This window comes from Eleginops maclovinus, chromosome 19 (genome assembly GCF_036324505.1).
Source record: "Eleginops maclovinus isolate JMC-PN-2008 ecotype Puerto Natales chromosome 19, JC_Emac_rtc_rv5, whole genome shotgun sequence".
In the NCBI taxonomy this organism is placed as follows: Eukaryota; Metazoa; Chordata; class Actinopteri; order Perciformes; family Eleginopidae; genus Eleginops; species Eleginops maclovinus.
In genome coordinates, this window is record NC_086367.1 from 20,850,316 (window position 1) to 20,870,578 (window position 20,263).

General features: G+C 38.2%; 2 protein-coding genes across 7 annotated transcripts; one reads left to right on the forward strand and one right to left on the reverse strand.

Moving 5' to 3' along the window:
- The first annotated feature begins 1,804 nt into the window (after positions 1-1,804).
- LOC134881703 (tumor necrosis factor alpha-induced protein 2-like) lies at positions 1,805-10,758 on the forward strand. 5 transcript variants are annotated; one of them, XM_063909219.1, is made up of 12 exons: positions 1,805-1,906; positions 4,505-4,705; positions 5,176-5,818; positions 6,156-6,267; positions 6,382-6,504; positions 6,803-6,900; positions 7,011-7,103; positions 7,195-7,318; positions 7,637-7,756; positions 8,099-8,254; positions 8,905-9,026; positions 10,049-10,758. In XM_063909219.1, exons 1-12 carry the CDS (start codon positions 1,855-1,857, stop codon positions 10,197-10,199), a joined length of 1,995 nt encoding a protein of 664 aa, XP_063765289.1. In that variant the 5' UTR covers positions 1,805-1,854; the 3' UTR covers positions 10,200-10,758. The 5 variants fall into 5 exon arrangements, with proteins under 5 accessions (XP_063765289.1, XP_063765290.1, XP_063765293.1 ...); XM_063909220.1 differs by lacking the exon at positions 1,805-1,906 and adding an exon at positions 3,540-3,617; XM_063909223.1 differs by lacking the exon at positions 1,805-1,906 and adding an exon at positions 3,605-3,743.
- A 1,829-nt stretch (positions 10,759-12,587) lies between these two features.
- On the reverse strand, positions 12,588-19,566 carry LOC134881132 (uncharacterized). 2 transcript variants are annotated; one of them, XM_063908277.1, is made up of 9 exons: positions 17,254-17,373; positions 15,988-16,076; positions 15,802-15,902; positions 15,612-15,713; positions 15,162-15,282; positions 14,957-15,064; positions 14,531-14,686; positions 14,305-14,426; positions 12,588-14,121 (listed from the first exon to the last, which is right to left on the reverse strand). In XM_063908277.1, exons 3-9 carry the CDS (start codon positions 15,888-15,890, stop codon positions 13,974-13,976), a joined length of 846 nt encoding a protein of 281 aa, XP_063764347.1. In that variant the 5' UTR covers positions 15,891-15,902; positions 15,988-16,076; positions 17,254-17,373; the 3' UTR covers positions 12,588-13,973. The 2 variants fall into 2 exon arrangements, 1 of the variants encoding a protein (XP_063764347.1); XR_010168004.1 differs by lacking the exons at positions 12,588-14,121; positions 14,305-14,426; positions 14,531-14,686; positions 14,957-15,064 and adding exons at positions 17,783-18,239; positions 19,338-19,566 and having other exon boundaries at positions 17,254-17,371.
- Positions 19,567-20,263: the final 697 nt, after the last annotated feature.

Sequence of the window (20,263 nt, forward strand, 5' to 3'; positions counted from 1 at the left end):
TACTCATCCTTCTTCTTCCTCCAAACACGGCGAGTGGAGTTTAGACCAAAAAGCTGTATTTTTGTCTCATCAGACCACATGACCTTCTCCCATTCCTCCTCTGGATCATCCAGATGGTCATTGGCAAACTTCAGATGGGCCAGGACATGCGCTGGCTTGAGCAGGGGGACCTTGCGTGCGCTGCAGGATTTTAATCCATGACGGCGTAGTGTGTTACTAATGGTTTTCTTTGAGACTGTGGTCCCAGCTCTCTTCAGGTCATTGCCCAGGTCCTGCCGTGTAGTTTTGGGCTGATCCCTCATCTTCCTCATGATCATTGATGCCCCACGAGGTGAGATCTTGCATGGAGCCCCAGACCGAGGGAGATTGACCGTCATCTTGGACTTCTTCCATTTTCTAATAATTGCGCAGGTCTACAATTTTATTCCCTGATGTCCTTACACAGCCCTCTGGTCTTGGCCGTTGTGGAGAGGTTGGAGTCTGTTTGATTGAGTGTGTGGAGAGGTCTCTTTTATACAGGTAACAAGTTCAAACAGGTGCAGTTAATAGAGGTAATGAGTGGAGAACAGGGCTTCTTAAAGATACACTAACAGGTCTGTGAGAGCCTGGAATTCTTACTGGTTGGTAGGTGATCAAATACTTATGTCATGCAATAAAATGCAAATTAATTATTTAAAAATCATACAATGTGATTTTCTGGATTTTTGTTTTAGGTTCCGTCTCTCACAGTTCAAGTGTACCTATGATACAAATTACAGACCTCTACATGCTTTGTAAGTGGGAAAACCTGCAAGATCGGCAGTGTATCAAATACTTGTTCTCCCCACTGTATATGATGTATCTTAATGTGCCCTTTCAAATTGCAGATCGACTAGTTTGTACATTCTAACCAGGTATAAATGTCTGCCTTTTCAATGCAAAAAGTATGTTTGTTCTATCTTATATCCACTTACAGTGAAAGCCAAAAACATTTCTTGGGCATTCGATTTGGACGCCAAGTGTGTGAAGATAATCTCAACTCAAACTTCCACTTACAACCTCTACATGAGCTTTAAATGAACAACTGAAATCTCAGGAAAAGCTAGTAGGTGAGTGGAAGGTTAGTGAATAAAACACAATATAATGTGTCACATAGTGAACTTGAGAGGTTTTCAAACCTTTGTACACCATGCCATGCTAGCTTTTTGCCCCTGCTTGGTCTTAATCAAATGATCATTTGGTATCTTAATCTTACATATTGCACCAGTGATGTCAGCTTTAATGTAACATACAAAAAAGACACACAGCTCTTTTATAAATTGGCAAGGTGGTTTTTAATATCATTTTAAATAAGATGTGTCTTAGCCAGAGCAATGAAAGCAAATGTAAACCTATACTGGCTTCTGACGTCTGTTTTCTAAGGAATTGAAACCTTTTATGTTTACATTTTGTATTTGAAGGTAGCTTACTGTGAAACGTTTAGAAAAAAAGTGTTGTTGATGTGTGCCTTGACCTCAACCTGAATGTATGGAGGATAATTATTGAGCTACTGTTTTATTGTAGTTAAATTAAAATGCTGAAGAGGATTTGAAAAACAGAACTAACTCTGTCCTGATAATAATGCGCCTTTGTTTTTAAACAAATATAGCATCTCAAATCACCCATTACCCACAGTGTGAGAAGCCTCTGATGCTTACACTCTCACAACGCACAGGAAATGCAAATAGGTGTGCATACTGTATATCAAAAGAACACACTTTCTCAAAACAGCACGTAACCCCACATCCTGTCCTCAAATGTGTCTTACATTTTTTTCTTACTTCAGAGTGGAACCCTGCATGAACTCCACACACTTGTGAAGAGCCTTCAGGAGCCATGTGTTTAACGCTTCGTGGCTGTTCTCCCCGCGGACGGCGCAGAGCAATAGGTAAGAAACACTTTTTGCAGCGTTTTTCAGGTTTAAAGCGACCAAACGAAGGGAGGGAAATGAACACCTGTCAATGTTAATGTTGGTTGTGGCAGGTAAAATTCAGCTCACCAGCCACCTTAGCAGACATTGTTTAAAAATAATAGTCAGGGATTAAGGTTACATGATATAATGCATGTTTCTTGTATCTGCTAACATTAACTCAAGTGTTTTAATGCAACATGCACCAGCCTTAACAGCACAAGAGGTCAATTAAAAGGCTCATTAAGACAGAGATGGGTGGCTTTGTATGATCTGCTCTTTGATTCATGTCCATCAATCACTGGAAAATGCTTCTAACTGAGAACATCTTAAACTTAAAACATGCACAGACTTTCACTCTTTATTAAAAAAGAATTGTAAAGTTTTACTGAAAAATGTGCCAGCATTTATGAGTGTCTGTTTGTAAAACTGTAAACTCCCTCTGTAAAATATCTGCAGCTTTCTCTTGCTTTCTGTTTCGAATATACAAGTTATAGCAGGAAAAAAGGCTTTCAGGTATGCTACTTCTATATCAAATGTAGATTAAAGTTAGAGGAAGATCAATCCAGTTTTAGACTGAGTAATGTGGGTACAACTACCTGGGTCTTCTTCTGGTAGATTTATACTGTGATCTGTAATTTTTACCAACTTGTATTGATTACAGCCTGTGAGTCATCATGAAAAAATAAACCTCAAAAAATCTGTTGTAGCAAGAACTAAAGCACAGATAAGGTTTAAAGTATGTGATTTTGTCAATGCAAAAGCGTCAGAACGGTGCAGGGAGCAGTCACAAAACTTTCCAGATGTGAAGTGAGATCAAAATGAAAGTGATTTCGGACACTTCAACAACACATAGTTACTTTTATGTGCAAATCCTTAAATGCATATAGAACGAAAGTTTTGATTTCACATAAATAGATTTTGTTGTCATATTTCTTCAACACAAGCCATGTATGATATGGTATTTCCTTGCACACAAAGTCTTGTAGTATTTTGATATGTGGTCACTGATGCTGTTGTTGTCCATCACTAATTAGAGTACTTTAGTAACTTTACTAGTGAGGTTGTAATTGTATTATGTTGGTCTGTGCACATGGCATACGTACATAAGTCCATCCAGGGAGAGGGATCTCTAGTCCATCTAACACAAAACGAATTGTGTTGGATCCAAAACGAAAGCAATTTTCGACCTCATATGAAAGTAATTGAATTGGATGAATGATTGATGCGCTTTCTTTGCAAGGAAGTGTGTTTACATCAGTCTCTGACAGGACCATTCATCTTGTTGCCAGACAAAAATAATTTGGATTTGTTGTAGGCGTTGTAGGGGACAAAGTGAGGACATCCCTAGAGTGGATTCGTCCACTGGGGACCATGGATCTCAGTCGAAAATGTCATAACAGCCCATGAAATCGTAGGGAAATCTCACTCTTAACCAAACAGAAGTGGCCAGCATTTCCTCAGCGTGTGTCTAAAAAAAGACCATCTGTGTGTGTGTGTGTGTGTGTGTGTGTGTGTGTGTGTGTGTGTGTGTGTGTGTGTGTGTGTGTGTGTGTGTGTGTGTGTGTGTGTGTGTGTGTGTACTTTCCATAGCTCTTTCTTTATAAAGAAGGAGGAGCCAGCTGCTGTAGCTTTTAAAAGGCTCACAGCAGCTGAATGTCATTAGCAGAGGGACAACTGGGAAATAAAGGTGGGTAGCGTCTGTGGAAGGAGATGACTAAAACTACAGTTAGTATCTGCATGTTTGGACTGGTTGATTCATGATTACACCTTATAAAGAGGGTTTCTGGGAAGATTTCTTCACATAGAACTACTGGTAAATATGCTGTGTGGGACAGTTTGATACACTGCTGCTTTAGCTATTTGTGATTTCTCCGATTTTAAAGATTATCTGGATGCTATCTTGGAATAGTTTTAATAGATATCCCTTTTGAAAGGTACGTTTTATCATTGAAATGTTGTATTTCTATTTACTGTTATTCCATAAGGCTGTTTTTCCTGTGTTTTCTACACATTCTATTTGTTTGCATGTGCCAAGTATGTACTTTAAATCATTATGCATGACAAACAGGGACTTCTGGACATATCTTTATATATGATGATGATGATGATGATGATGATGATGATGATGATGATGATGATGATGATGATGATGATGATGAGTATGATTCGGATAGAAAGTTTTTAGGAAGCTGTTCTGTTTGATTTTATTTTTATACATTATTTTATTTTTATTTATTTAATGCGCAAAAAGGTGTCCAATTTGCTTTTATTTTGAAAATCACACCGGAAACGGTTACGCTAGGAGCCGTTAATAAATTGTTTAGCTAGCTCTCCTTATTAATAAAAACAACAACATAAATACAAATGGTTTTCTTATAAAATCAAGTGGTATAATCACTCAAAAGAAACAGAGTTGACGTTAAAATAAGATACATTTTAAATAAAACTGAACTAAAGAAATGGATAATTAGTGAGAATTTGTAGCTAGCTAAAGTAGGTGCTAAAAGTGTGTTTCGTCGTCATTTTGTTTTTATTTTGTTTAATTTTTATTAAGTATCCATGTATATTTTTCAGAGCGTTTTTCAGGCTGCTGGACCAGTATCTTCTCAAGGGAAACGATGCGGACCGAAACAGGTGGCATTAGGAACCTTCTCCCCCGTAAAAAGTGGTTCGGGTTCGGCTCCAGAGGTCAACCAGAACCCCCGGCTGTCAACAACAACATCTCGACCCTGACGGATGGAGCCTCTTTACTCCCAGCGGAGGAGCCCCAACCGGGTCAGTTAAGATCCATAAAACAGCTGTGAGCTAATGTGACAATAGTCTCACTGCTCCATAGTTTGTTTTTTTTATTAGCTGGACTTATAACTGTCCCTTTATTCACAAAGTGCATTGTATATTTAATTCAAGGTGCCATTCATTAAACACTTAATGTAAATAATACCCTTTTACATATGTTAGCTGTAATTTGGCTCTTCGTAGTTTTTATTTGATGGATCAATTACAGATTTGTATCTTTTACGGTCAACTTTTGTGATGTTTGTTTTCTACTCTTTTTATCATTGAAATGATGTGCATTGCCTTTTTTTAACATGCTGCTGTGACAACATTCTATGTTGTATATACAAGTAGTATATCTTATCCTATCTTAATCATCATTTTGTTATTAAGTTAACATGTTTGGGTGATGGGACTCACTCCTCTTTGGCCAAAATGGTATTATTTACTGCAACTTTTCCCCCCCTCAGTGATCCTAACATATGAGCAGATGCTGGAGGAAAAACGCTTGTATGAAGCGGGCCATCTGTTGATAGAAAGAGAGGAGCATCTTTTTGGGATGTTAAAGGAGTCGGACGCTCTTAAACATCATGAGGAACAAGTAAACAAGCTGGCAGCAGACCGCAAGGTCCTGCAAGACCTTGTACTGCAGACTCTGGGACAATCTCTTTGTCTGGAAGAAGACAGCTATGCGGGTCTGTCATCAGCCGTGAAGGCAGTGATGCAGGAGGAGGGCCAGGACCTGCTGTGGAAACACAGGGATTTGACACCTCCGGCTTGGAGGCCCAGCGAATGGATGAAGCTCCATGACTCGACACTCCTCAGCTTGGTGAAGGAGCGTATGGAAAACCCTTCCTCGCCCTCGGCTTACCAGGGGAAACTGACTACTATCCAGAAGGACATCACCAACATGGGCAGGCAGCTGAAAGAGGATCTGCTGTCTGTGGTGGACGGTGTGAAGGGCTGTTACCCGAAAGAGATGGGGATCTGCAATTTTTACTTCAAGTTATACCACCAATCCTTAAGCACCAGTCTCTTGAACATCGCAGACTTTGGTCTGGTGGAAACGGACCGCGCTTTCCTCCTGCGCTGGGTGAACGAGTATTATCCAGAGTAAGTCATGATGTCAATTTATATTTGAAGTGTTTTTTTCTGGGTCCATGTTAGTGTGATTTTGTGTTGGTAGTATCACGGTAAAGGTCCATTAGTTTATCCTTTGTCGAACATGCTGATCCAAAGTTTAAGGCACTTTCTACTTTCCAAAAGTCCTTATGTTTAATACGTTCAAAAATAGGGAAGATGGTTATATTCAGAGAAAAAATGTTCGCTATAAAAGTGGTACAAGAAGAGACCCAGCCAAGCCTGTTGAAAATGCACAGAAATGAAAACCGTGATGCCTAAGACGTCACGAGTGGTTAATGAAAGTTGTGATATCTGCTTTCTCTATCAGAATCCTTGCAAAGCCACAGCTGGCCAGCGAGATCGATATTGGATCGCTGGGAAAGCTGCTGCCCGAAGACATGCTGAAATCGCTCGAGGATGAACACCTGAGCAACCAACAGGTAACCTGAGCTGCTGTTTTAAGTAGTAGTTCATTTGGTAGTTTTATTAAAGTGTTTACCTTACTTTTACAGTGTAGAAAAGACTGTTACAGCTTCATGTTGTTGTGTGTTCAGGGTGAGCTGGCTACGATAATCGGCCGGGTGCTGGATGAAGCAAGGGAAAAGTGGAATAAAGGAGAGGAGCCGCAAAAAGAGGACGGCTGCTTCTTTAGTCCTGTGGCATACGACATCATTCAGGTACAATTAAAAGGCCAACGATAACAATATGTAAAAACATAATGACTGCTGTTCTGCTGTTTAGACCTGGAAGAAGTTGCACAATCTGTCAGAGTATTTTACACCATGATGTTTTCCATATTAACTAAAGCCAAGCAGGAGAAAACAAACTATTAGACGATAATAAAGATTCCCCATTGAGGAAATCAGGGACAGGGAGTAAGTTACTCAGTCCAGTTTTTTGTGTTTGTTTGACTTGTTGGGTGAATTTAGCTGTCTTGAAATCAGTCATCAACTTGAATCGTCCATCTGTCTTTAGCTCATCAACGGTAGGGTGACTGCATGTACGAAGGTTTTGGGAGATCCGCTCAAGGCCCAGAGAATAACGTGCCTCATAACAAAAGATTTAATGGACAGGTAACGAGATTATCTTCAAAAAATGTAATTTACTAAAGCTTTTTTATGTTGTGTTTGATAACAACAACACCATGGAAGTGAAAGTAAGATGGGGTTTTTTTTACTTGCAGTTACAAGAGATTCCAAAGTGATGTCATAAAGCAAAACAAGGCAAACAGCAGGTCCTTCATCAAGGCCAACCTCGACTGTCTCAAGCAGTTCAGGTACGTGTCTGACATTCACGAATTGTGGCGTAGCCTTCTTGTTATCACGATAGAAACACGAGCTAATGTGACCTCCGTGTTCTCTCTGCAGTGAAGTCCTCAATAAGCAACACCTGTTCACCGAGAATGTGAGGGAAAAGTGTTTGCATGTTCTGACTGAGATGAAACGATCTGCCCACACGTATTTATTACAACCTGTGCACGAGCACCTCAAGGTGAGATTTATTTATCATTGTCAACAAATGTGTTGAAAAATAACAAATCAACAATGACAAACATGGTCTGTGTACCAAAGCCTTTGTGCTACAGAGCCATAATACAAACATACATGTCATACTTTAGTTTGACACAGGTAAAAAAGGGAACCAACTTGTGTCCCATTTCCTCATAATAGTTTCATAAAGCTTTCTATTTTAGGTGATTTGTATGATTTATGCATCCAAAGTGAAATCCTATCCTCCTGTAACTTTATTCTTTGCCACTGTGCATGAAAGTGTTTCCTCTCTAATGCGACATGTTTGTGCCACACACAGCCACAGTACCGCAAACTGGGAACCAGCGACTGGCTGCACAAGGGTCAGTTTAAGGAGCTGCTGGACGACATCAAAAATGAGGTTCAGGATCTTCAGGGTTCAACAGAATCCTGTCACAAGGTAGGCTGAAGAAAGCATGAAACACACTTCATGTAGACTAAACATTGCACAAAGTATGCTTTAGTTTAGATGGAAATCAGTTGTGTTTACAGTCATGGATTACACTACTCAAGTGGCTTTTCAAAGTCAACACATTGATTTTGTAAGTGTAAGGAAATGACTTAAAGTAAATGGTTGTCTGGAAATGTAAAAACTGCATTCAAAACTCTGAAAGAACTGTGGTATTGTTTGTAAAATTGCCGTAAATAAAATCTGAAATGGACCATCACTGGTATGGTTTTAAAACTCACCCAATGAACTTACATTTTATGCTGCAACTGTTTAATATTGTATTCATTTCAGGAGCTGATAGGCCAGCTGGAGCAGGAGGTTACCGCAGAATATGTGAGGAGGCTCCTGAAAGGAAAAGTAAAACTAAAGGACAAGAACCAACAGCTGGAGGCTTACCAGACTGTGAAGGACAACGCAGAGAGTTTGCATCATTTATTCGTCCAAATGGTGAGACATTGAGCACAAAACCAGTGTAATCTTTTGCACCAAACTCATTTTTGGTTGTAGTTCAACAACAGAAATACCTGTGCTGACTAGGGCTGTGGTGAAACGTTTCAAGTTTAGTTTTATAACTTGGGTATTCAAATTCTTAATCAAAATTCAAATGCTCTTCAGTTTTTGGTCTGTTTGAACCTGGTATTACTGCACAGTTGCAGATGAAGATGAGGCTGCACTAGTATTCTTAGTATAGTACTTTTTGTTGGTATCCCATTCCAGTTCAGGCTGCGTAAAATTCTTTCCAGCTTGTGTGATCAAAAGATTTCCAGAGAACTGTCAAGTGAAGAAAACATATTGCTTCAATCCTTATTTCCTGGCATTAACGTTTGAAACATTTTCCATGTGTGCTGCACACACTGAGATACATGTATTAATGGAAGTTGATTTAAATAAACAAATTACTGACCAATGTTATCCAATTCATCTTTTTATTCAAATTGAGGATTTTGTAAGTTTTTGGTATCTGCGTGTTTCTTTAAGTGTCCATTGGAAATTCTCAGGTCATTGGGTTAAGCATTGAGCCGAGCACAGAGAGTAATAAATGAGTTATTCTGGGAAACTCCGATGAAAACAATGATGTTAGTACTCTGTCATCACAGGGATCAGAGGATGACTGGTTGAAGGAAATCCTGATCAAGATTGCAGAAATGCTGAAACTCCAGGACCTCCCCGCCATACAGATGCAAGTCGTCTCACTTGGACATGCTTACCCTGACCTCAGGTAACCTTTGCAATCACACAATTTATACACAGGAATGTTACCGAGCTAATACGGGCAGTATCATGCTGTGAAGGGTTTATATTAGTGGAGGATAAACAAACCCCTTGAAGGGCAAAGGAAGTGAAATTATCTTCAGATGTTTCCTGGCTGCCAAACAGCTAAAAGTAGATGCGTGTGAGTGGACGTGCTGTGGTATGCTATAATTGTGCTGGAGTAAGTTACGATTCCAGTCAGAGTAAAACAGTTCCAGACTGGGTTAAAACTGACCTTAAAATGATATTTTAAAGGCACAATTTATAGACTTGTATACAAATAATCCCTATCATCCCTGCTGACCCACATCAAGTGTGTCAGTGGCTGTATCTGCAGACACCCTGCATGCTATCTGCCCAAATATAGCGAGGCACACCGCTGTCTCTCCGAAATGAAAGCGTGCCAACCGCTGGATTGGAGCATAAGTATGAGTAGCACAAACTGCTACACATGAAGTATGATTTTTCTTGTGCCGGGACCACTAAAGGAACTACTACAGATATCGCTTCAAAGAAATGGATGACATTTATCGCCTTAAAATGATTTAGATCTTGTTTTCTTTTTACTTTATACATTTTACATTTAAACTGGATGAAGGGTTTAGTAATCAGATGTCGTCTAGATCTTAAATAATAACAGAAACAAGCAGAGCAAAAGGTGGTAAAGCTGAACAGCAACGTTAACATACTGCTTTTAAACCTGTTTTAATAGGAAAGAACATCACAGATAATGTGTATGAATGACTGACTCTGCTCCTTATAGCTGCTATAGCTTCCATGTATGTTCAAATTATATCTGTGGGACCCATTGATGGCTCATACAAAGCAGTCAGAGCAGGAAAAGCTAGGGGTTTAAAGCATTTTCTAACCTAATTTATTCAACAAATCTAAGGAAACACCCTTCCCTCTGCTATCCTGTTGAAGCTTCTCTGAGATTTGAAGAACAAATAATGCATTTGAGTTGATTTTTTTTTCCTCTTTCCCCCACAGTGAGAAACATGTTTTGGCTCTGCTGAAGCTCAAGACCAACCTCACCAAAGCTGACAGGAAAACCGTCACAGACATTCTGCTAGACACTTTGAAGGAAATGGGAAACAACACACCGCCTCGTCCGTTTTTCTCCTTATTTCAGGTCAGATGAGCCATAAATCACTCAGTTATCCTCATTTCAAAGTTAGCTGAAAGTCGGATTGTACATGTCGTTTACTGTTTCCTGTTTCCGAGAATAACGAGTCTGCTCTCTCTGTGGGACAAAGCTGGGCCCAAATGTTACTTATGCTGAAAATAATAATGTGAAATGGGTACTGTGTATGAATAAGCTACAGGTCACATTAGTGCTGGTAAATATGGTTCTTCATCAGGCTGTACTGAACTGTTACACGTTCACAAAATGTGTCTCATGCCTCTTTTGTTTTTGGGTAATATATTAATTCTGTTTGAACTTTGTAATGCCGGTAAAGATGAACTATATTGAACCTTTCAGTGTTGTCTCCAGAGCAATGTCCAAAAATCAAAAAGCCTAAAAGAAAAAGGAAGTCCGGTACAGAATCAGTGTTAGAGTATATTATTATTGTTGTGTATATTTCATTTTAAATGTGCAATAAGACATTTCTATTTCACGTCGCCTGTTTTAATGACATTGTAAAAGAGAGTGTTTAATGTAAAGAGAGGGTTTTTTAAATAAAATTTGGTGAAACGTGTGTGTGTGATTCGATGGTGATTTTCTTAAACATCTCGAGCAGTACATTTTTTAATATGTTTCACTCTGCAAAACAACTTTGTAGATAAAACAATTGAAAATGAATTTCTAAAAGTGATGCAAAGGGTTTTTTTATTTGAAAAGATGTGTGTATGTTACAATACAGTGTATACATTAATTATAGCTTAATCTAATTATGGTTTTAACTACCCGGTTGCAAATGGCATTGTTCACTAAGTCCCCGGGTGCTAAAAGCATAAACCAAGTAAACATGTCCCAGTATGGAGACGCAAAATAAAAATAGGATCCTGAAATGAGAGGATTATGTCCTGAGGAACACGTGACCACAACATCACAGGCAGCTAAAGCTAAGCTAAACAATCCCAGGAAATCATTGAGCTTGTTTGTGGAAATACCTGCTGAGCAGAGGTGTTTACTGCTCACTATTTCTTAGTAATATCTGCACCTCTGTTAAAGCAGAGGAAGGATGTGAGTCGGCTGCAAATTACTGTCAGCGTGTCATTTTCCCCTGAAAGTTGGAAATTGTTTATGTATCCTGTGTGTGTGCAGGAAGACGGGTCATAAAAAGCTACAACTTCCCCTCAGAGAGTGAAGGAAAATAAGATCATTAAAGCCACTGATAGTACATCGTAAGATAAGATGTACCTTTTATTAATCGCCGTGGGAAATTCAGTAGTTAAACCAGCAACAGAATAAGAATGATTAAATCGTGTTGGGAATTATGAGACTGACATTAAACTTGACGATGTGTAATGGAAATCCATCCAGTGCTTTTTCTGCTTTTAGATCAAATAAGACAATTTAAATAATAACAGAAATATGTGGGTAGAGTAGAAAATCCTAAGTATGGTGGCCCTGAAGGTCAAAATGCAACAACAATCAAAAAAAAGAATGTTTTTGTTTTCTCTCTCTCGTGTATTTCTAACCTTCAGATCTTCCTCAGTTTAGAGACAGATACACAAACATAATACTCTCAAATAAAACTCAATACAAAACATAAAGTCCTGTGAAGAAAGTCTCAAAGTAATATGGAACAAAATAACTCCCTATAATTAAAAGAACAGTGAACCTTACTTCCCACTGTAGGACCATCGAAAGAAATAGTTAGTAGAAAGTGTGAGACACTAACCCAAACAGGGACACTGTTTTTTAACTGTACGGCATCAGCCTGATGTTGGTCACTGATTAAACATTTTCAGTTTCATATTCAGTTTTTGGAAATGATCTGTTGGTAAGGACAGCATATTTGGGCCATTAAAGGTCAAACATTTACTCGATCACACATTTTCTAGATTAAAGTTCACATGTAAATTGTATTTTTAGAAAACTTGAATTAATATATTTGTTTAAATACTCTTTAGATCCCAACATTGATCAATAAAGCAAATGCTCTGACAAAAAGGGAAAGCGATTTGGCTTCTAAGGCTGTCGCAGGACTTTAAAAAGTTTGTCCAAACATTTTATTTGGTCTACAAAATCATTAAATATAAAAAACAAAATAGCCATAAAGTCATTGGTCCATTTGAGCGTGCAGTCGATGGCTCCTTTGTGGACAAGATTTCTGAGTAGTTTAGGGAAATTATTTTAGATGTAGAAAGGAATTCATGCCTGTTCCTCTATTAATCATGTGACCCCCTCTCATTTATCTTGTGACCCATTGAAGGGTCCCACCCACAGATTGAGAACCACTGTCTGTGTTGAAGAGCAACAATCTTTCATAAATTCACATTGTTGTACGTCGATGTTAGTCTCCCTCTAGTGAGGAATCAATGAACACACAACCAAAGTATTTTTCTTTCATTCTTTTTTTATTTTTACAGTAAAAAACCCACAAAAAGCACCGGGTACCATCACACAAATCATCTTGTCATTGAATAATTTGATTTGATTTGTATTTATTAAATATAGTTTGTTTGTCCCTGTAACCCACACTATAAGTTTCTAACAAAACGTCACCACGAGAATACAGTACCTAACATTGTATTGCAACAATTCAACAATTCAAGCCAAAAATCAGATACGAGGAAGAAAGAGGGAATTGAATAATAATAAATAAATTGTACCTCACACAAAAAGAGTCAAATGGAATGCATTCTCAAAACATTTAGTTTGAGTTTCAAACAAAAGTTTGACAATAAATGTGATAGTTGATATAAATCAGAATGGTTTAAGTACCAAAACAGAACATATTTTTAACAATAAAGTGTAAAACTGTTTGATTGATACTAGGGCGATGTCGTTACATATAAATATGTTTATATAAATAAATAATAATAATACAAAATGATAATTCAATTAAATTATGAACATATGAACGGAGAGACAGCATCTCTTTTAGTGCAGTTTCATTTCTTTGACGTTAATGGAAATAAAAGGACATAGACTAAACGTGCAGTTGTGCTTTGAAACAGAACATCTGGATGTCATTTTTGTAACTTCACAACAAAAATCCTCTCTTGACTGCCTTTAACTTATTTGTTCTTTTAGTTTAATTGTCAGAGCTTAACAAAACGCCCACCCTTTCATAAAGTGTGTGACGCTTAGTGTTTTGCACAAAAACCACATTTGACTTTTCCATTTCCTTGTTCTTTTGGACACACCTGGTAGTGTTTTTACCCATGAGCACCTCCTTCATGTGATTTCAATCTGGCAAACTGATGCATTTTCTTTTTACAATGATGTTAAATATTGTGTAGCAACCATTCTGTAAACAAACAGAAATTAGATTTCTTTTTGTAATTGACCTCTGTCCCTACATTTCTTTCTTTTTTTGTTTGTTGGTCAATTCTTCCCTTCTTGTCCTTCCTCATTCGGCCTCAACATCAGCCATAATTGCATCATCATAATTGCCTATCGTACAAAAACTCTCATCTTTCTTTCGTACAATTGGCTAACTCTGTGGAAAGTTAAACATGTAAACCTATCCAGCGTAACTCTTAAGCTTCAGTGACAGTGCATGATAGCTATATGAGCATTATTTCTGCATTGACATACAGTGTAGATTTTCTCGGTTTGCAAAAACGCAAACTTTTGGGAAACAAGATTGCAAAAGACGTAGTGTCTTTCCCTTATGTGTAGTAGGTTTTAAAACCTCGAGAAGTGACAACTATACGGAGTGTCCATGAACGTGTTTGAACACTCAGCTCTGTCGTCTTTGCTTGTTGCGGTCGATCCTCTTGTAGAGCCATGCAGCCTTCAACAGTAAAAACAGAGGAACCAAGAAACAGATCTGGCTCTGGGTTGATAGCCGGTGTGGTCTTTAAGGATGTCCTCCAGCTCCATAATCTCCCGTTTAGAAAGACCTACCCATCGCAGCAGGGCGGGCAGGATCTCCATGAACTCGCTGTGATTTAAAATAAAATAGCAGGATGAGTAAGTGAGATGGAGTTCCCCCGATGGCCACAAGATGCTCACTAAAAATGTGTCCAATAAGAAATAAATTGTGACTGATGATTGAAAGGCCAATTTCAGACTTTCAACTTTATTGGACAGCATTAAGACAGAAAAAAACATTGGAAAGATTTACCTCCATGTGTGATATGCCTGATGCATGCTAGCCACTGTGATCTTCTTTGCATCGACGCACTTACACTCGGACAGCTCTTTGACTTTGAGCAGCATGAGGTGCCACTGTTTGACACTGGGAGCCTAAAACGAAACATCACAGGTCAGGGTTTATCGCTGTAACCAGAGGAGATTTGATCCTGCTGCTGGTGAATAAACGTCATTAAGACATGGTAAGGAGCACTCACCAGCTCTGAAAAGGTTTGCTGGAGCATGTTAGCATCTTGAACGACTGTGCTGCCGACATCAGGACTCCAGCACCTCAACAGTTTACACTCACTTCTCTGGATAAAATGCTTGAGGTAAAGGTAGGTGATGAGCTTGTAGGCCTCGTGCACCACTCTCTGAGAAACACAAAGAAGAACAAAAGCATTAACACACAAACATATGAGGAAACAAAAGCCTGCAATACATTGATTATACACAATAGATTTTAGACATTTTCCTCAGCACACATAATGGACGTAGCACCTTCCAATTAAGCGGAAATGATGAATAACTGTTGAACTCATTGAAAAACAAATACTCTAAAGGAAGTAGTATGTTTTTCAGATTGTCACTGTCAATGTTAACTGTCAAAAAATAAATACAACAGATTCAAGAATAAAACCTACCTCTTGGACGCCCTGGAAGTCCTGCAGCTCTGAGAAAAGATGCTTCACCTCCAGGATCAAGAGGAGAAACTCCTTGTTCTCAGATTTGAAGTATTTCTGAAGGTACCTCTGTAATTTAACAACGTTTGTTTGATTTAGTCATGAATCATAATCCACTTTAAATATGTAGTAAAACATTATATCAGTGACTAAGTTGAACTGCTACCTCTGCCATGCCAGCTGTGATTTCCTTCAGGACTTTCAAAGTAAAAGTCTCCATGTTGTCAAGTAAAGCCACGGTTTCATTAGAAAGGGGTGTTTGGATGTCCTTTGTCTGGATGTACTGCCTGAGAGAAAAAATCAGAGGAAAAATTCATTATTACTTCCTGAAAATCGTGACATCACAGTGTAACGCTCTCGCTTCTATTGGCTAGCGCTCCAACACATTGTACTGGTAGGCTAAGGGGCGGGACATCTCTAAGCGGTTCTAACCAATCACAACAGAGCCGGCCAGCTGGGCTCTGGTTTCAGACAGAGGGTGAAAAGAGGTGCTGCAGCACAGGCAGTATGAGAAACATAAAGAGCTTCCTGAACATTAAAGCATGGACACATGTCCCAGGAGAGACACTACATACTGATATGAACCTGAAAATGAACATATTAAAGACCCTCTTACTTGATTTCTTTGCAGTTCTTCAAAGTCTTGTAGAAATCTCTCATATCTGGTTTTTCCACTTTTGCTTTCTTGTCCAGAATCTCAGTCTGCTCATTGGTGTACCTACCAAGCAAAAATAAAAGCAATGGTTGTTATTCATGCTTAAGTTTGGGTGTTAATATGTGTAAATGAACAAATCAATTATTCTCACTTTGTCAGAAAAATCAGCAGCTCTTGGAAACAGACATCCTGCACGCGGCCAGACAGTTTCTGGCTTATTTGTCGTCCCCCCTTGAGCATTGCATCAATGCACTTAAAGACAAAACATGATTTTATTCAACAAATACATTGAAAATCTAATCAAAAATAAAAACAATGCACAACAGACTCCTGGTACCTGAATGGTGTCCAGATACAGCTCATCTTTCCAGTTTCTTTGCCCCTCTCATTCTGCAGGATCTTCTCCAGGGACACTTTGACGTCGTTCTGTGCAACAATAGAAACACAGAATAAACATCAGACGTTTTCAGCAGTGTGGTTTTAGTGGCACTTAGAAATGAATGCCTAATTACTTTATTTCCTTTTTTATTTTGAAATGTATTTTCTACTGTCTTGTCTTGATTTACTTCCTGTCTGTGTGTTTTCCCGCCTGTTTGATTGTCTGATTCATAACGCTGCTGCTGGAGTCCTCACTAACACTGAGAGAGTGGATCACATCACTCCAGTTCTGAAGTCTTTACACTGAGAGAGTGGATCACATCACTCCAGTTCTGAAGTCTTTACACTGAGAGAGTGGATCACATCACTCCAGTTCTGAAGTCTTTACACTGAGAGAGTGGATCACATCACTCCAGTTCTGAAGTGAACACTGGCTTCCACTGGATTTCAAAGTTCTGCTGCTGGTTTATAAAGCATTGAATGGTTTAGGCCCAAAATACATTTCTGATATCCTGCTACATTGTGAACCATCCAGAACTCTCAGGTCTTCTGGGACGGGTCAGCTTCCTGTCCCCAGAATTAGAACTAAACAAGGAGAAGCAGCGTTCGGTTATTAGAACCCAGAACGCTGCAGGTCCGCTGCAACTCCTACTACTTTTAAATCCAGGCTGAAGACATTTCTTTGTGCCGCTGCTTTTAATTGAACTGTTCTTATCTAACATTACACTGTGACTTTTAATGATGTACATTATACCTGTTGTGTTCATTTCATTATCTTTGCTCTTAAATGACTGTTTTTAAAAGCCTTTTTATAATGTGTTATACTGCTCTATTTCTAAACGTTCTTAATGTCTTTCATTTTTGTAAAGCACTTTGAACTGCCTTGTGTTGAAAGGTGCTTTATAAATGAACTTGCCTTGCCTGATACTTTTCACCTGTTACTCCATGTGTTTTTGCATGCCCTGCCCCCCAGCTGTGTCTTGTCTTAGTGACTAGTCCTCTGTATAAGCATGTCTTCCCTTTGGCTCTCTGTTGGTTCAGTGTTTTTGTTCCTGTCTTCCTTCTTTCAGTCCTGTCTGATTTCCCTGTGATGCCCTGGTTCCTTGTGGCCTCTATGGTATGTTTGATCAGTTTCCTTGGTTTCACTGTTTTTGTGTCCTGCCTCGCTCTCCTTGCATGCACACTCTAGCCCAACAGGAGCCTTTACATAATTCAGTATTCTTACCTTCACATTTTCAAGCAGTTTGTCCTTTGCTTTTCCCACAAACTCGGTGAACAGCAGGAGGTCGACTTTTTTAATGGGATCCATTTCTTGAAGTTCAGGATGACAGAGCAGCTCCGAGCTGGGAGAGTGAAACAATGACATCAGAACGCGGCACACAAATATTTGATTTCACCATTGATTAACCCATGAAAACGTGGATCAAGGACTGTGGGTTTAAGCATCATATCTAGCTGGTTAGGCCTCAAGTAAAGGCCTGGTACACCACAAGTTATTTGTAATGTTTTAAGGTCGGCAAAGTGAAGTTATATTGTGATAGTGTTCTGAGACTGATTTTTTTTCTTGTTAATTGTCCTATTAACAAGAAAAAAAATGTACTCGAAAATATTCTGTGATTTTTAAGTCAAACATTTCGAAAAAAAGAAAATCGTTTTATCGTCATGGACCGACTCTCTTCAATTTGCAAGGATGGGTCAACCTCATTTCCATGAAAAAATAGATATACAAAGGATTAAAATGTAGAGAACGATACCTCAGATACGTATGTAGGACCCATTTCATCAACAGGAAAGAGTTCTTGGAGGATTGGACGTTCTGCAGCAGATCATCGAGGTGAGAAAATGTCTCACGATGGTAGCAATCAATCAGACATCCCATCAACTCCATATGTGTCAGAAGGGGACCCAGCCTCACGAACTCTTCAAAGACTATCATCCGCACATTCTCCAGGTGCTGATGGAGGATCTGGTCCACATCTGGAGGTGGCTTTGGGAAGTGTTTGACCACAGATCTTTGTACGAGGCAGAGATGCTCAGAGAGCTCAGTGCGCGTTGAGCAACAAGATCCATCCTCAAGCGGCACGTGGAGAAGTTCAGCGAGGTCCTCAGAAGTGATCTGTTCCTCACTCTGCAGGATTTGTTCTTTTTGGATGTTCACGGTAGTCTGAACCAAAGGGTTATCATACCTGGAACATGGTGCCTGTTTCAATCCTGTGGAAAACATGTCAAGTCAAAACATTTTAGCTGAGAGGAAACACAGGGATGTTATTCTTTGCAGACCATTTACATGCACACTACACACTACAGGAAATGGGAAAACCCCCCAAAAGTATGATAGGGCCCCTTTTAATGTCTTTTGTGTAGCACATTGAGCTGCTATTTTCTGCTATAAATATATTCAACTACAGACACTGCCCTCAGATGTAAATTGTAAAAACTCAAGTCTCCGATTGTCCATCAAGCGTCACATCAGTTATTGTGTTTGTAATACCTGCAGTATTACATCAGTTAGCTGCTCTACTACTCTTTCTAATAAAACAACAAAGCAGAATAACAGGTTTTGTGAAGAGCAGGTGTGTTTGAGTTAGATCACAAACTGCTGCTTCACTCTGCTCTCTGCTGGACTCTCCTCAAGGGTAATTTACGTCACCTATTTGTTTAGGTTCCCGGGGAATCCCAGATAGTAACACCAGCAGCAGTTTGATCAGCTCTGATATAAGGCTTCCTTGAAACTGATCCAACACTTTGATTTTCCTCCACTTTTACATTGCTTTGAAGAGTTTTTACTGGTTATATATCCTTTTTCTTAAATCTAAAAACACTTAAATATAGATTTCTTTGTTTTATTTACTTATGTGCTGTAGAGAAAAAGCCAATTTGAGGTAATGTTTCTACTTTCCTTGAATATTTCCACATGTATTTTGATCAAGTACTCCAAAACTTCCCTTTTTTTATATATATATAGATTATAATCATGATATATGTCAAGTGACCCAGCAGTTTATAAGGTAAAATGATCTTCACCTTTAAGTAAATACCCTATTTACATTACTTAAGGTACTTTCAGTATATTTGTTGCTTGTTACTTGAATGCAACACTTTTCCTTGGAACAAAGTATTTGAACAATGCAGTATTGCTACCGTACCTTAAATACACTTATGAGTACTTCTTTTGTCATTGAGTTCAAGGTCTTATTTCAAGCTGGAGTAAAAAAACACTCTACTACCACGACAGAGGCAGTACAGTAGAAGATGCTATTTATAGTCTCAATGTAAAAGATCAAACTCATGATCCAAAAGGAGTCTTACCGTGTTGTATGTCGTTGTTATTCTCTATTAAAGGCCTCGTGCAGTCTCCCCTGCAAGGTTTCCTCTTCCCCACAAATGCCTTGAATTTATTCATCTCCCGTTTCAATGGGTTTGCAAAGGTTGTGCCTCCACGCAGCAACATTGAGGTGTATCACTCTCTCACTCAGGACCGAGCCTTTTTCTGAGTGTGCAGCTCCAGAGTTATTTTTATAAAGGAGAGAAAGTGTTAGGGGTTTTCCCTCACCTCATCCACTGCACTTTCACTTTCCCCTCTCTGTAGCTGGTTCCAGCCAGATGAGAGAAAGTTAGTCAAACTACTTCTGCTAATTCTGCTAATACTTCTCATTCTTTTAAATCACAAGCACACATAAATGAAAATAAATAAATAATGGTAATAAAATAATTAGAAAATATAAATAGTTAACTAATAATAATAATACAAATAATTAAATAATAATAAATATCAAAGAAATAATAATACCACGACAACTGAAATGAATAATCATAAAAAATATATATTATTAACACTAATAATAATAATAATAATAATAATAATAATAATAATAATAATAATAATAATAATAATACAAATAATTAAATAATAATAAATATCAAAGAAATAATAATACCACTACAACTGAAATGAATAATCATAAAAATGTATATTATTAACACTAATAATAATAATAATAATAATAATAATAATAATAATAATAATAATAATAATAATAATAATAATAATAATAATAATAATAATAAAAACACTCCTACAAAATAAAAAACTAGACTATTATAATTAATAATAAATAATAATAATTATGGTTTAGTTATCCTTTTGTATAAAAGTGGTTATTATTATAACCACTTGTGTTGTGGTATTTTTATGATTATATAATGATTTATTATATTGTGATAATAATGTTAAT